At 50.2% G+C, this 15,816-nt stretch overlaps 1 protein-coding gene across 2 annotated transcripts; it reads left to right on the top strand.

The window, feature by feature from the left end:
• Nucleotides 1-430: 430 nt before the first annotated feature.
• Rnf40 (ring finger protein 40) lies at nt 431-15,346 on the top strand. Of its 2 annotated transcripts, none has more exons than XM_042666650.1 (20): nt 431-510; nt 583-786; nt 1,142-1,309; nt 1,420-1,561; nt 2,649-2,855; nt 3,673-3,794; nt 3,916-4,062; nt 4,160-4,234; nt 4,876-4,995; nt 5,098-5,277; nt 5,697-5,832; nt 7,149-7,270; nt 7,361-7,788; nt 7,874-7,991; nt 8,097-8,246; nt 8,422-8,634; nt 8,712-8,837; nt 10,927-11,067; nt 11,171-11,272; nt 14,184-15,346. In XM_042666650.1, the coding sequence occupies exons 2-20, from the start codon at nt 655-657 to the stop codon at nt 14,358-14,360; spliced, it is 3,006 nt and encodes a 1,001-aa protein (XP_042522584.1). In that variant the 5' UTR covers nt 431-510; nt 583-654; the 3' UTR covers nt 14,361-15,346. The 2 variants fall into 2 exon arrangements, with proteins under 2 accessions (XP_042522584.1, XP_042522585.1); XM_042666651.1 differs by having other exon boundaries at nt 435-471.
• Nucleotides 15,347-15,816: the final 470 nt, after the last annotated feature.

The following is a 15,816-nucleotide window of genomic DNA, read 5'->3' as shown; positions in this document are numbered from 1 at the left end:
TGGGGGTGGACGCAGCCAATCCGCGGTGGGGCGTCTTTCCGCCCTCCTCCGTGGTGACCGTTGCTAGGGCGGCTTTGGAAGGAAAAAGGACTGGAAGAAGGAAGGTAACAATTTCAGACACCCTCCAACCACGGAGAAGATACGCGTATTCGTAATAAGATGCAAGTGCCCACCTAGATGCCCCCTTGAAAGGTGCTGTTAGCAGGGCCGGTCAGTGCTCAGGGAGGGAAAGCGGAGTGTGGTGACAGTTACTATGGAAACCACCCTCTGGCCAATCACTGAGAGAAAGTAGAGGCGTTCGGGAAGAAATCACACGACTCGACAAGAGGAACCCAGCGCGACCAATAAAAACAGGAAATGGAGGCGTTTCGCCACATCCGGTACCGCCTCTGGCGCCTGCGCCGTAGTCCTGGGAGGCCGGCGACGTCCGGTGAAATCCAAGATGGCGGCGCTCGGTTGAGTGTGCTGTCGGTGAGGCCCCGGGGCCCGCGGAGGCTGAACGCCGCAGGTGTGCGCAGCGGAGGCGGTTCGGGGGTTCAGAACACCGGCCACTTCCACGTCTCTGTTCTCTGTCTCTTCCAGGTGACACAAGTGTCGCCACCGTCCTCCTGACGCCCCGCGAGGGTCCTTGCGCCGCTCCTCGCCATCGCAGTTATGTCTGGGCCCGGCAACAAACGCGCCGCCGGCGACGGGGGCTCAGGGCCCCCTGAGAAGAAGCTGAGTCGCGAGGAGAAGACTACAACCACTCTAATTGAGCCCATTCGGCTTGGGGGCATCTCTTCCACGGTTCGTGGGCTCTTGCTAAAATGCCATATTTCTGTCTCCACCCACATTGTCCAGAATCTTGCTGCCAGTTTTCCAAGCTTAGCAAGGTCCGCTTTACAGCACATAACAAGAGCTTGATAAACAGGACCCCAGAGAGCGTGTGACTTTTGTAAAAACAAAACAAAAAACCAAAAGCAAAAAAACAAAAAAACTTCAGAGTTGCAAAGGCAGAGAGGCGGAAGCAGAAAACTAGCCTTCTCTTGTGTCTGAGCCTCTTTGAATCCTCTCTTCTATCCCTTCCAGTTGCTCTTCTCTGTCTCTAGGTTTCTGAATCTTACTTGAAAATGTCCTGGGCCCTTCTTGTTTTCTGCCGTAGGAGGAGATGGACTTGAAGGTTCTGCAGTTCAAGAACAAGAAACTGGCCGAGCGGTTGGAACAGCGTCAAGCCTGTGAAGACGAGCTCCGAGAACGAATTGAAAAATTGGAAAAGCGGCAGGCCACAGATGATGCCACTCTCCTAATTGTCAATCGCTACTGGGCCCAGGTGGCTTGTTTTCCACCATCAGCTGCAAATTCTCAGCCCTTCTGATCAAAGAATGTCACGTTGGAAATGAATGAGAGATTCATAACCTTTCTGATGCTTTCTCCCTTCAGCTGGATGAAACTGTGGAAGCCCTTCTCCGATGCCACGAGAATCAGGGGGACATGTCTGCAGGGACAGAGCCACCTGGGGCCCAGGAGGGACCTACTCGCGATGTGATCCCTCTCACAGAGCCAGGGACTTCGGATCTAAGGGGTAGGGCAGATCTTAGGAACTGGAGAGTTTATTTTCTGGGAAAGGTCTAGGGGAGGAGGTAGCCTTTGAGGACAAATTCCTAAATCCCCCACTCTACCTGCAATCTCTGAAAAACTGATTTCATGTTTGGGAATCAGTAAAGCACAGTAGGTAAGAATAAAAGGACTTAAGAGTCTTAACTTGATTTAGAATGCTATTCATATTAATACTTGAATAGTGCTAAAAGAGTAAATGTATTTGATACTGTTCTAAACCTAGCCAGATGAGAGTCAAGCAGAAATACTGTTCATGTCACCAGGGAGGAAAATTTTATTTATTTATTTTTTTGGGGGGGGGTCCGGTCGTGGGGCCTGAACTCTGGGCCTGGGCACTGTCCCTCAACTCAAAGCTAGCACTCTACCACTTGAGCCAAAGTGCCACTTCCGGCTTTTTTTCTTTTTGCTTATGTGGTGCTGGGGAATCCAGCCCAGGGCCTCAGGCATGCAAGGCAAGCGCTCTACCACTGCGCCACCTTCCCAGCCCCGGGAGGAAATTTTTTTAAAAATAGTTTTATTGCTACTGTTAAGATTTTTTCTCCTATTGTGGGGCTTGAACTCAGGGCCTAGATGTTATCCTTGAGCTCTTTCACTCAAGGCTAGCACTCTCCCACTTTCCGCCACAGCACCACTTGCAGTTGTCTGGTGGTTAATTGGAGATAAAGAGTCTCATGGACTTTCTTGCCCCGGCTGGCTTTGAACTGTGATCCTCAGATCTCAGCCTCCTGAGCAGCTAGGATTATAGGTGTGAACCACCAACATCTGGCCTGGAGGAAATTTTTATAAATCATAAAGGCATTGGGGCCCCTCAATGGGAATCAATGTGGTATGAGTGTATGGTTGTAGTTTAGACAGAGGAAGTGATTTATCATCTCTGTACCCTTGAGGAAATTACTTCCCTAAACACTGGTGCCACTTTCAAGGTGCAGATAACTGCACTACAGATTTTGTTAAATGAGCCATGGAGTATTGAAGGGCTTGTTCTGGAGCTTGGTACTGGCTGGTGGTCATTGCTACTGTTATTTTCATCAGTGTCTGTTTCTCTCTCCTAGAGGCCTTGCCAATGCAACTGAGACCTCCTCTTAGTGAGCCAGCCTTGGCCTTTGTGGTAGCACTGGGTGCCAGCAGCAATGAAGAAGTGGAACTGCAACTTCAGGGACGGATGGAGTTTTCCAAGGCAGCGGTGTCCCGAGTAGTAGAGGCGTCAGACCGCCTGCAGCGCCGGGTGGAGGAGCTCTGTCAGCGAGTATACAGCCGAGGTTAGTTCTTAGTACCCCTCTGCTAGAGTTGTCTGTCTCCACTTGCATCTTTGTGCCCATCCCTCCCCCTCTAGATTCCACTAATTTCTCATGTTCAGGCAGTAAGCCATCTTCATGGTGGAAAGAATTAGTCTATGAAATGGGAATTCCAGCTTTCATTTATGGAATTGAACTCCAGAGAAATGGGTGGAGGAGGGGGGGGTGTGTGTGCACACGTGCACTGCTCCTGAAACAAGGCCTCAGCTTTGTCCTTGAGCTTTTGTGCTCAAGACTAGCTAGCACTTTACTATTTAACACATAGCTCTGTGGCTGGGAAGGTGGCTCATTGTTTGAGTGTAGAGTGCTTGCCTAAGACATACCTCCACTTCCAGCTTTTTCCTGGTTAAGTGGAGATAAGAGTCTCATGGACTTCCCTCCCCAGTTTGGCTTTGAACTATGATCCTCCAATCTCAGTCTGCTCAGTAGCTAAGATTATAAGCATGAGTTACAAGTGCCCTGCTTCCAGCTACAGGCCTCTGCAGAACATAGTGTAAACTTCAGTGGCGAGTAGTGATCCATAAGCAGAGCAGCAAATGCCTAGGTGACAAGTCTTTTCCCAGCCTTAGTACTGCCTCCCTAGCCTGTGCTTTCTGGGAAAATAGTTCCATTTTCTGAGCTGCTTTCCTTCTCTGTGCAGTGGGGATAAAGACTTCTGGCTTTGTCATGAAAAATTGGCAAGATAGCTGGTGGATCACACTATACATAGCAGATTCCAGAATGAGTTAGTTCTTGCCCCATTGCCAAGGGCTTGGCTCTTACCTGGGCCTTGCCTTCTCAGGGGATAATGAACCCCCCAGTGAAGTGGCACGGGCACACACCCGGGAGCTGGGCCGTGAGAACCGGCGGCTGCAGGACTTGGCCACTCAGCTCCAGGAGAAGCATCATCGCATCTCATTGGAGGTGGGACTTGGTTTTGAGGGGATGGAATTAGAACTGGGGCAGGGTTTGGGTTAAATGGGTACTTGTGGATCTCAAGAAACTAAGTCCTTTATCTAAGTATCTGTTTCTCCATTGTGTCTAGTATTCTGAACTCCAGGATAAAGTAACATCATCAGAGACTAAGGTGCTTGAGATGGAGACAACAGTGGAGGACCTGAAGTGGGACATTGAGAAGCTGCGCAAACGAGAACAAAAGCTCAATAAGCACCTAGCAGAAGCCTTGGAGCAGGTAAGGCTGCAGGGCTAGGCAGATGGTGCCAGGCCTGGGGGCTTTGGGCCCTAGCTTCTGCTTTTCATACCCATCTTCATGTCTCTTCCTTCCACAGCTCAACTCTGGGTACTATGTCTCTGGGAGCTCCTCAGGCTTCCAGGGGGGTCAGATCACACTCAACATGCAAAAGGTGAGCAGCAGCATGCTTTTTGCCATGTCATAGCATCATCTTTTTCTCAACTGACATCTACCTCTGAGCCCTGTCCCCGTCACTCCTGCAGCTCTTTAATTCCCTTATTAAATAATTCCTAAACACGTAAGTGCTAGGCTCTAGGCATATTGGAGAGGACATGATAGGTTAAAACTTCCATAACAGCACAAAGAGAAAACACAGAGAAGAAATGAGGAGCATAGTAGAAGTCTATTGGCATTCTGTGGCCCCCACACTGTTTTCCCTTTACTTTAGCTGCTACATCTGGGTTTGTTTTTTGGGGGAAGGTAGTTACTAAAGTTTGAGCTCAAGTCTTGCCAGGCTTTGCCACTTGTATTGTGCCCCTGAGTTCTTCAGTCTTAAGAACCTTAGTCCTTACTCATGTAACTGTAACCCCTCTGTACAGCATCTTTACAATTAAAAAAGAAAGAACCTTAGTCCTTAGTATTTAGCACTCAAATACAGAATTTTTCTCCCACTTGTCTGGGGTCCCTTAAGAAAGCCGTTGGCTTGGGGCTTCAGAATTTACCAATGTCCTACACTTGGGTTGTGGGAGATGAGAAGAACATGTCACCCTCCTGGCTCTACTATCACAGCCTCCCTCCCCTCCCCCTCCTTAGTTTGAGATGTTGAATGCAGAGTTGGAGGAAAACCAGGAATTGGCCAACAGTCGTATGGCAGAGTTGGAGAAGTTGCAGACAGAGCTTCAGGGGGCTGTGCGGACGAATGAACGCCTCAAGGTAGGCTGTGGTTGTGGGTGAGAGGATATGGGGATACAAGGTAGGGACTTAGTCTTGAATCCTCTTGCATCATTGAATCATTGGTGGCGTCTTCACTTCTAGGTGGCCTTGCGGAGCCTTCCTGAGGAGGTGGTTCGTGAGACAGGGGAGTACCGAATGCTGCAGGCCCAGTTCTCCCTGCTCTACAACGAGTCTCTACAAGTGAAGACCCAGCTGGATGAGGCTCGGGGACTGCTGCTAGCCACCAAGAACTCCCACTTGAGACACATTGAACACATGGAGGTATGGCCCTGGAATGCGTTGAGAGCCAGACCCTTAAGATGGGTCATTCCTGGTTTGTTTTTGTTGTTGTTGTTTGTTGTAGGGCTTGAACTCTAGGCCTGGGCGCTGTCCCTAAGCTGTTCAGCTCAAGGTGAGCACTCTACTGCTTGAGCCACAGCGCCACTTCCGGTTTTCTAGTGGTTTATTGGAGATAGAGAGTCTTGTGGAGTTTTCCTGCCAGGGCTAGCTTTGAACCGTGATCCTCAGATCTCAGCCTCCAGAATAGCTAGGATTACAGGCGTGAGCCACCGGCACCCGGCTTTTATTCTTGTATTTGTAGGCCCTGCATGTTTGCCCAGAGTCACATGGGCATAGATTTCTTCCTAAGGCCTGGGGTGGGGCTGAGAGTTACGAGGATCTCTTAACGCCACGCCCTATAGAGTGATGAGCTGGGGCTGCAGAAGAAGCTGCGCACGGAGGTCATACAATTGGAAGACACCCTGGCCCAGGTGCGCAAGGAGTATGAGATGCTGCGCATTGAGTTTGAACAGAACCTAGCTGCCAACGAGCAGGCAGGTATGTGGTGAGACTTAATAGAGCTGGGCACTTATTTGGGGGTATTGGACCATGCTATGGGTGGGGGACGGGTGTTGCTTGTGCACACGCAAGAAGTTAAGCCCCTTGGGCTGGGAAGGTGGCTCAGTGGTAGAGCGCTTGCCTTACATGCATGAAGCCCTGGGTTCGATTCCTCAGCACCACATAAACAAAAAGAAAAAAAGTCGGAAGTGGTGCTGTGGCTCAAGTGGTAGAGCGCTAGTCTTGAGCTGAAGAGCTGAGGGGCAGTGCCCAGGCCCAGAGTTCAGGCCTCATGAGAGGACCCCCCCCCCCAAAAAAAAAAAAAAAAAAAAAAAAGAAGAAGTTAAGCCCCTTCCTTTCACAGAGCTTTAGCAACCTGGGGCAAATGAATACCCTAGAGGGCACCCAGATTTAGGATTACAGGCTAATAAGGAAGCAGACCCAGCATAACTCCTCACAACTCAGGAGCTCCTGAGTTGTTGTTTCTGGGCTTCTCTGGCTTCTGGTGTCTCTGAGATACTTGTTTCACAAGATTTTTTTTTTGTTATTGTTGGACATGGGGCTTGAATTTGGAGCCTGCGCTGTCTCTGAGCTCTTTTGCTCTAATGCTCCACCACTTTGAGCCACAGTTTGCTGCTGTTTAATTGGAGATGAGAGTCTCCCCGCCTTTCCTGCCTGGTCTGGCTTTGGATCATGATATATTTCTCATATCTCAGCCTCTTGAGTAGCTAGGGTTACAGGCATAAGCTACCGGCACCCAGCCACAAGATTGATTGAGTACCATCAGTCATCTAGGCTTTCAGGTTGTGCCAGTAGATAGAACAAGGAGAATCCCTGCCATTGTGGGGCAGTTCTAGTAGAAGGAAGACAGACACTAGAAGAGAAATGAAATGTGTAATTAGTGATAAAGGTATCCAAAAATATGAATCAGGAAAGGTAAATACAGTATCCAGAGATAGGGTGTTGCAGTTTGGGATTGAATACAGGCATATGTAAAGGAGATGGTAACATTTGTCTAAGCTTCTGAAAGAAATTCATGAGCATCTGTGAATGTTAGTTAACTATTCCATTGGAGGAAATTGGGAAATATCGAAAAATCTACCTTAGCAAAAGTAACAAACAGGCAATGTCACTTTCACTTTTGGATGAGTTTTCTTCAAGTCTACATTATTAAGCAAAGGTGAAACCTTTAAAGCCTCAGGTCTCCACCCTCCTGCACAGTAATGATGATGATTGGTTCAGCCTCTTCCCCTGCTGAAGTGTTGGGGCCCTAATGGGAGACCGGTGTGATAACCTTATTTCCCTCCCTTCCCCAGGGCCCATCAACCGGGAGATGCGCCACCTGATTAGTAGTCTCCAGAACCATAACCACCAGCTAAAAGGGGATGCCCAGCGATATAAGCGGAAGCTTCGAGAAGTTCAGGCTGAGATTGGCAAAGTGAGGAGTGGGGGAATGCCCATGAAAGGCCGTGGCTAGACTCCGGGGAACACTGGCTTATTTCATCCCTGTTCCTTTCTCTCTCTGCAGCTCCGGGCCCAAGCCAGTGGCTCTACCCATCCCATCCCCAGCCTGGGTCACCCAGACGATCCTGGCCTTAGTGCCCCAGCTCCAGGGAAAGAAGAGTGTGGTCCAGGCCCTGTGGGTACCCCTGACAGCAGAAAGGAGATGGCTTTAGTGCCTGGTGCCACCACCACTACTTCCTCAGTGAAGAAAGAGGAGCAGGTCCCCTCAGAAGAGGATGCCCAGGCCTTAACTCCTGGAGCTCAAGGACCCTCTTCCAGGGGTCGAGAACCTGAGGCCAGGCCCAAAAGAGAACTTCGGGAACGAGAGGGGCCAGGTGTGGGAACCCCACCTGTAGCCTCAGCTCTCTCAAGGGTGGATCGAGAGAAGGCCAAATTAGAAGAAGCCAAGAGAAAAGAATCAGAACTACTCAAAGGTCTCCGAGCGGAGCTCAAGTGAGGCCCTATTGCTATCCCTTCCTAACTCTGACAAGGGACCTGTCACCCAACATACTGAACCTGCCTCCTATACCCTTCCTAGGAAGGCCCAGGAGAGCCAAAAGGAAATGAAGCTGCTGCTCGATATGTATAAATCAGCCCCCAAGGAGCAGCGGGACAAGGTGCAGCTCATGGCGGCTGAACGCAAGGCCAAGGCCGAGGTGAGGGCAGCCAGGGTTGATGTGGTATGCTGAGGGGCATGCTGCAGGCTTCTCACCAGAGCAGGCCTAGGTCAGGAAGCAGTAACAGAGGTCCTTCCGTTACAGGTCGATGAGCTAAGGAGCCGTATCCGAGAACTGGAAGAGAGGGATCGAAGGGAGAGCAAGAAGATTGCCGACGAGGATGCCCTGAGGCGCATCCGTCAGGCTGAGGAGCAGATCGAACACCTGCAGCGCAAGTTGGGTGCCACCAAGCAGGTGCATTCTCCTGTAGTCCCCTTGCTTCTAATACTGGCTTTCCTAGCTTCTAATAGGTGCTTCCAGCTGTGGTGACACTTAAGTGGCTTCATCCACTCTCTGTCTTTGCCACAGTTTTCTGTGGTTCTCCACCAGCATCTTGTCCACCAGCACTTTGCTCTTGTCTTACTTGCAGGAGGAGGAAGCTCTGCTGTCAGAGATGGATGTGACAGGTCAGGCTTTTGAGGACATGCAGGAACAAAATGGGCGGCTGCTACAGCAGTTGCGTGAAAAGGACGATGCCAACTTTAAGCTGATGTCAGAGCGGATCAAGGCCAACCAGATTCACAAGTTGCTTCGAGAGGAGAAGGATGAGTTGGGCGAGCAGGTTCTTGGCCTCAAGTCCCAGGTATAGCCATCTCAGGGAAGAGCTTGAGGGTGGAGCTGGAGAGGTAGGGCTCCCAGCACTGAGGCCCTTGTCCTCAGGTGGATGCCCAGCTGTTGACCGTACAGAAGCTGGAGGAAAAGGAGCGGGCCTTGCAGGGCAGTCTTGGTGGTGTGGAGAAGGAACTGACACTGCGTAGCCAGGCCCTGGAGCTCAACAAAAGGAAGGTGAGGTTGGCCTGTGGGGAAAGTGGTCTGGCTCGTAGCTCCCAGCCAAATCTGATATGGTCTGGAAGCCTGCAATGCATCTTCAATCACATAGGAATGTGCTAGGTCCTGTGCCTAGTACTTGACATGCTCAGTTATATTTTAGGTTCAAAGTAATTCTACCATGATGGTGTTTGTTATCACTCTCATTTTATTTATTTTATATTTTAATTGTGAGTGTGTGTTGTGCTAGGACTGGGGCTTAAACTCAGGACCTGTGCATTATCCCTGAACTTTTTTTTTTTTTTTGCTCAGGGCTTGTGCTTTACACTTGAGCCACAGCTCTATTTCTGGCTCCCCCCTACCCCTCCTTTCTCTTTGGTGATTAATTGAAGACAAATCTCACAGACTTTCCTGCCTGAGTTGGCTTCGAACCTTGATCCTCACGTCTTAAGCCTCCTCATTAGCTAGAATTATAGGCATGAGACATAGCACCTGGCTCTCACTTCCACTTTTTATTTTTTTTGGGGGGGGGGGGGGGTCCAGTCATGGGGCCTGAACTCTGGGCCTGGGCGCTGTCCCTCAGCTCTTCAGCTCAAGGCTAGCGCTCTACCACTTGAGCCACAGTGCCACTTCCAGCTTTTTTCTTTTTGCTTATGTGGTGCTGAGGAATCGAACCCAGGGCCTCATGATGCAAGGCAAGGGCTCTACCACTGAGCCACCTTCCCAGCCCTCACTTCCACTTTTAATGGGAGAAACTGTGGCTCAGGGACTTGCTGAAGAAAGAACAGAGGTAGGAGTTGAGTCCATGCCAGTCTCACTCCTAGATGCATGTCATATCCATTCATCCACCAAGTGACGAATGACTTAATTGGCAGTGGTGATACCTGCCGCATAATTGTATTAAGCATTCAGAAGTTGCATGTTGGTGACTCACTCCTGTAATCATAGCTACTAAAGAGGCTGAAATTCAAAGAATTTTAGTTTGAAGCTAACCTTAGTAGGAAAGTCCATAAGACTCTTATCCCAAAATAAGCAAAAAGCTGAGCTAGGTGCATGGTAGAGTACCAGCTGTGAGCAAGCATACCAAGCACACTAGAGGCTCTAAGTTGAAATCCTGCTACCAGCAACAGTAACGACAAAAAAGCCATACAAACAGAAACCTCTATCCAAGTACCAGTGGCCCACGCCTATAATCATAGCTACCTAGTAGGCTGATAACTGTTTGAAGTTATCCAGTAAAGGAAAGTCTTATGAACCTGTTATCTCCAACTAACAATCAAAAGGCCAGAAATGGAGCTGTGGCTCAAGTGATAAAGTGCTAGCCTTCAGCACAAAAGCTCAGGGATAGCACCCAGGTCCTAAGTTCAGGATGGGCATTTGAAAAAAGAAAAGAAAACTATCTAGTTTATGGTATAGTATTCAGATTAACTTTGATTTTTCATCTTACTGTGTGGCTATTTTCTCTAATTCATTCATTTATCATTTTCTATGTCCCTGATATATACTAGATTTCATGAAGGAGTTCCTCTCTTCTTTAAAGGCTGAGACATCTTGTCTTGAGGGGTAGATAGCAAGCTAGTAACTCCACAAATAATGGTGTTACAGATCACAGACCGTCATGTAAGGAAACTGAGGTGGTGCCTGTGTATTAGAGGAATTAAAGGGAATACAGATAATGGCCCACTGGGAGCTCAGAGACCAGGCAAAGCAAAGGCCAGTTGCTCATGCCTGTAATACTAACTCCTTAGAAGGCTGAGATCTGAAAGTCAGTTCAAAGTCAGCCTAAGCAACAAAGTCCATTAGACAATCTCTCCAACTAAGCAGCAGAAAGCCAGAAATGGAGGCATAGCTCAAGTGGTAGAACAGCAGCTTTGAGCAAAAAGTTGAGCAAGAGTGAGAGGCTTTGAATTCATACCCCAGTTCCAGTGCACACACGTGCACAGAATAGGAGCACACCATGAAGTGAAGAAGAGTTGGGAGGATGGAGCAGGAGGAGGTACAACAGGGTCACAGAGTGCAGATGTCACCCGAATGTTCTGATGCATTAGTGTTTCGTGCCTCTGCTAACTCAGACAAATGCACTTCTCCTTCCTTCTACCCTCCTCAGGCTGTGGAGGCGGCCCAGCTGGCTGAGGATCTAAAGGTGCAGCTGGAGCACGTGCAGACCCGGCTAAGGGAGATCCAGCCCTGCCTGGCAGAGAGCCGGGCTGCCCGAGAGAAAGAGAGCTTCAACCTCAAGAGGGCTCAGGTGTGTGCCCCAGAGAGAGCAAGTGAGCTAGTGTTGGTACCTGGCAGGCACAGAGCTCCAAGATGAAGTCCCTTACGCTGAGCCTTTCCTCTCTCTGCTCCAGGAGGACATCTCTAGGCTGCGACGCAAACTGGAGAAGCAGAGGAAAGTAGAAGTTTATGCAGATGCTGATGAAATCCTGCAGGAGGAGATCAAGGAGTATAAGGTGGGGCTTCTGGTTGAGTAGTGTCACTTCAACCCAGGGATTATAGTGAGGAAGTTGGGAGGAGTTGTCATAGGTATTTTGGAGACTCTGGAGGTAAGGTAGGACAGCAGAAAACACTGGAGTCAGTTGGCCAAAGGCTTGTTGGTTACATGCCATGTACTAGGTACTCTGTGTACCCAGCTATGAAGTGGGAAGACTGAGACCCTGAGACCAAGCAAGGAGAGGTGGGAGAGGTGGTCAACTAATTCTCCCATTCCAATGATGAGTGATATGATAGCAGAGACCACAGGGGTCATGGGAACACTAGGGAAGCCCTTAAATACCTGGAGATGGAAGGATTCCTGCCAGAAATGTCACTCTAGATCGATCTGAAGAAAGGGCTGTCCAGGGAAAATGGGGATGAATGCATTTAGGGAAAAGGAAAGAGAAAATATGTGTAAAGTAATGAGAGTGCTGGACAGAGCTGGCCACTGGGTTGGAGGAGGGAATGGAGTATTGGACAATGGCAGATCCCAGGAGAGTGTCAGCAGCTAGGTTGACCAGCTTGTCTTTCCCTGTAGGGAGTTTGGAGATTTTGAAGCATATTTCTGTCTTGGTTTTCTTTTGGGGGCCGGGGGTAGAACCAAGGGCCATATACATGCTAATAAGCGCAAGCTCTACCCTAACCAGACTCCAGGCTCATCAAAGATTTAAACAGGAATGACACATGTGTTGCTGGGTTTGGTCTGGAGGCTAGAGGCAAGGAAGATTTTTGTGTGTATGTGTGCTGGTCCTGGGGCTTGAACTTGGGATCAGGGCACTATCCCTGAGCTCTTTCCTGAAGCCTTGCAATCTGTCACTCGAGCCACAGCTCCATTTCCAGCTTTTTGGTGGTTGAGGGTAGAGTCTCATGGACTTTGAACTACAGTCCTCAGATCTCAACCTTCTCAGTAGCCTCGGAGTTAAGGTATGAGCCACTGGTGCCCAGAAAGGGATGGAAATTTTTAGGCTATTACATAAGTCACTGTAGTGAAAACTAGTATTTAACTAGTTGAAGGTACTGGAGATAATAGATGGGCTTAGGAGGTACTTAGGAGACAGAATTGCTTGGACTTAGGCTTAGATTGGCAACTTAATGAGGGAAGGGCAGTGCTGGGGAGACTCTTGGCTCTTGGGTTCAGTTAAATGAAGTAAAAAATGAAAAGAAAAAGAAATGAACTGAACGGTAAGTACCCCCTTGTGAGTTAGGAAGACTGCAAGAGCAGCCCATGGCAGGCAGTGTATAAGGATGCTGAGATTGAGGTACCTAGAGGCCTTAAGAGAATGGAGGTGCCAGGCGCTGGTGGCCCACACTTGTAATTCTAGCTACTCAGGAGGCTGAGATCTGAGGATCGCGGTTCAAAGCCAGCCCTGGCAGAAAACTCCGTGAAACTCATCTCCAAAAAACCACCAGAAAACCGGAAGTGGCGCTGTAGCTCAAGTGGTAGAGCGCTAGCCTTGAGCTGAAGAACTGAGGGACAGCCCTCAGGCCCAGAGTTCAAGACCCACAACCAACAACAAAAAAAAAAAAATTAAGAGGAGAATCAGAGGCAGAGGTAAAAGGCACACATGACTGGTCATCCAGGGAGAGTTTGTGGCATAAAAAGAGATCCTTCTCTCCCTTTAGGAACCTCAAAGCTTAAGTGACAGGCAGAGGAAGAAAAGCCTAGAGATTGGAAGGAGAGTGATATACAAGGCAGCAAATGAACTATGCCATGAGAGAAGCCCAAAGCCCTTGTGACTTGGTAGTCTTGGTGGAAATGGCTCCTGGGCTGGGAGAGGGAAGAGGTCAGAGCTGTGCTCTAAGCCACTGGAGTGAGGAAGGAGGTCAGTTGACTCTATGGCAGTTGGGCCTTGGAGGGACAGAGATGCTGGTGGCAAAGTCTTGAGGAATCAGGAAGAAAAATGCTGGGAAGGCTGGACACAGCTGGCATTCCAAGCAGGCCAAAGGAGTGTTGAGCTGTGCTTGTTGCTAGGTAATAACCTGTTTGGAGTTAAAAGACAAGCCCTTCTTGGTCTGACCTCATGGCAGGTGGGAGGTGTTGGGCTAAGAGTATAGCCACAGCAGTTTCCAGTCCCAGCAAAGATCAGCCTGGTTGAGGGTAGAAAGCACATTTCTGGTGGCACTGTCATACCCAGCTGTGACCTCACAGGTAGACAGGATTGGAATTTTGCCACAGAAAGCCAGTGGGGCAGGAAATGAAACTCCAGTTTCATAGTCTCCCAGGATACCTACTTCTTTAGTGTCAGTGCCCTACTCGGTAGAATGTTGGTTCCCACCTAGGAGGCTATAGTGAAGAATGCTACATCTACTATTTGGTGGGTTTTGCCTGAACTGCCTCCAACTATCAGTTTACAGTCTGGGCACTGGGAAGTTATTCCATGCTGGGTGCTGGTGGCTCACACCTGTCATCCTAACTACTCAGGAGGCTAAGACCTTGAGGATCTCAGAGCTAGCCCAGGCAGAAAAGTCCATGACATTCTTTTTGTTTGTTTTGTTTTTTTGTTTTTTGGGTCCGGTCGTGGGGCCTGAACTCTGGGCCTGGGCACTATCCCTCAGCTCTTCAGCTCAAGGCTAGCGCTCTACCACTTGAGCCATAGCTCCACTTCCGGCCTTTTTCTTTTTTGCTTGTGTGGTGCTGAGGAATCGAACCCAGGGCCTCATGCATGCAAGGCAAGCGCTCTACCACTGAGCCACCTTCCCAGTCACCCCATGACATTCTTATCTCCAGTTAACCTGCAAAAAATGCTGAACTGGATGTATGGCTCAAATGGTAGAGCACCAACTATGAGCAAGAAAGCTGAGAGCACAATGTCCAGAGTTCAAACCCCAGAGCTGACTTATGCAGGCCCACGCACAATTATTCCACGGTTCATGCCTTTACCTATCCAGGCGCGGTTGACCTGCCCTTGCTGTAATACCCGCAAGAAGGATGCGGTCCTTACCAAGTGTTTCCACGTGTTCTGCTTCGAGTGTGTGCGGGGCCGATATGAGGCCCGCCAGAGGAAGTGCCCCAAGTGCAATGCAGCCTTTGGCGCCCATGATTTCCACCGTGTCTACATCAGCTGAACCTGAAACTTGGGGGACTTTTGGAAGACTCATGGACCTAAGGGGCTGCTCCTCCCCACCCCAGGTTCAGTGGCCCCTCCATTCCATACCCTTTAGCCTCCAGCCCCTGGCTGTCTAGTTGGTTTGGTGGCACTGGTGCATGCTAACGGGAGTGGGATGAGCCAGGCTCAGTTCCATCCTTTGCTGAAGGGCAGAGCCGCAGCTCATGGGGCTCTCCCTGGGACCCAGAACACTCAGCTGAGCTAGAATCTGGCCCTAATCTTGCTCCTGTTTTCCACAGACCCATCCAACCCCTAAGGAGGGATTCCCCCACCCAGGAGGAGGCTCTCTACTTGCCTACACACAGTAAGGAGCAGGAATGGGCCAAGGGCTCAGCTTCTTGCCTAAGACAGGCCCTGGGTTCCTGGGACTTTCTAAACCTACTTACCCACCAATCCTGGACAGGGCTTTGGACACTGGTGTGGCTCTTGTGCCAAGAGCTAAAGGAGCTATCCCCTGAGGGCACTATCCTTATTTCTGGGAAGCTCTGCAGTTGCTGTGGTCACCATCCTGTTGGAGTGCTGAACCGTAATCACGTTTCTCCTAACCAATGCCCAATCTCTGCTGCTCTCCCAGGCCCACCTAGCTCCACCCCATGCATCCCACTGGACCCTCACCTTGCTTTCATCCTGGTGGCCTTAACTGCAGTGTAGGTGAAACTTCCCAGGAGGGGGAGGGGAAGACTAGCCGCAGCCGCTGGGCCAACTTCTGATCATTCCAAGTAGAAGAGCTTTACCCAGCACCGTGTGACTGAACCTGTACTAGGGATCCTGTGCACCTTCCCAGGCTGGCTCCATGGTCTATGAAAGCAGCACCAGGGGGTGCCTGGGAGAGGCTGCTGACAGATGCAGGGACCCATTTGGACACTGCCTGTGCTCTAGAGATGTCTTACACAGGCAGTTAATTGTTACAAATAAACATCCAGCCTTCAACCTGCAGAAAAACCAGATATCCCAGGTTTTCATTGCTATGTCTGACCTAGGGGGTGAGGGTCTGCGCGGGCATGAGAGTTCCCTCCCTCCCCACCAGAATACTTGGACCAAGCAGCGCTCAAGGTCCCAAATGAGCCTGAGGTGCAGCCAAAAAGCTGCAGCTGGCCACGCCCCCGGCGGTCGTTGGCTGTCAGGATGCTACCGTCTCGCACAGCATCCTGGGAAGTGTGGTCCTCTTCCCCTACCCCGCCCCCTGCCCCGCGTGTTCCGTGGACGACGTCTCCGGAAGCGGGGGGTTGGGGTTCGGGTGGTCAGAACCCCTCGGCGTTCCCCAGCGGCTTCGCTCGCCCTAACCTAGAGACGCACGGGGCAGGACGCCTTCGTGAGGAGACTTGCTTCATTGAGCCTGCGCGGCCTGCAGCGCGCCTGCGGATCAGCGCGCCGTGGGCTCAGCAGGCCGAGCCCCTGCGGCCCTGGGGCTGGCA

Source organism: Dipodomys spectabilis, unplaced genomic scaffold (assembly GCF_019054845.1).
Source record: "Dipodomys spectabilis isolate Male_0828 unplaced genomic scaffold, ASM1905484v1 ptg000366l, whole genome shotgun sequence".
Classification (NCBI taxonomy): Eukaryota; Metazoa; Chordata; class Mammalia; order Rodentia; family Heteromyidae; genus Dipodomys; species Dipodomys spectabilis.
Note: the sequence above shows the minus strand (reverse complement) of the source record. Positions and strands in the feature narration are given on the sequence as shown.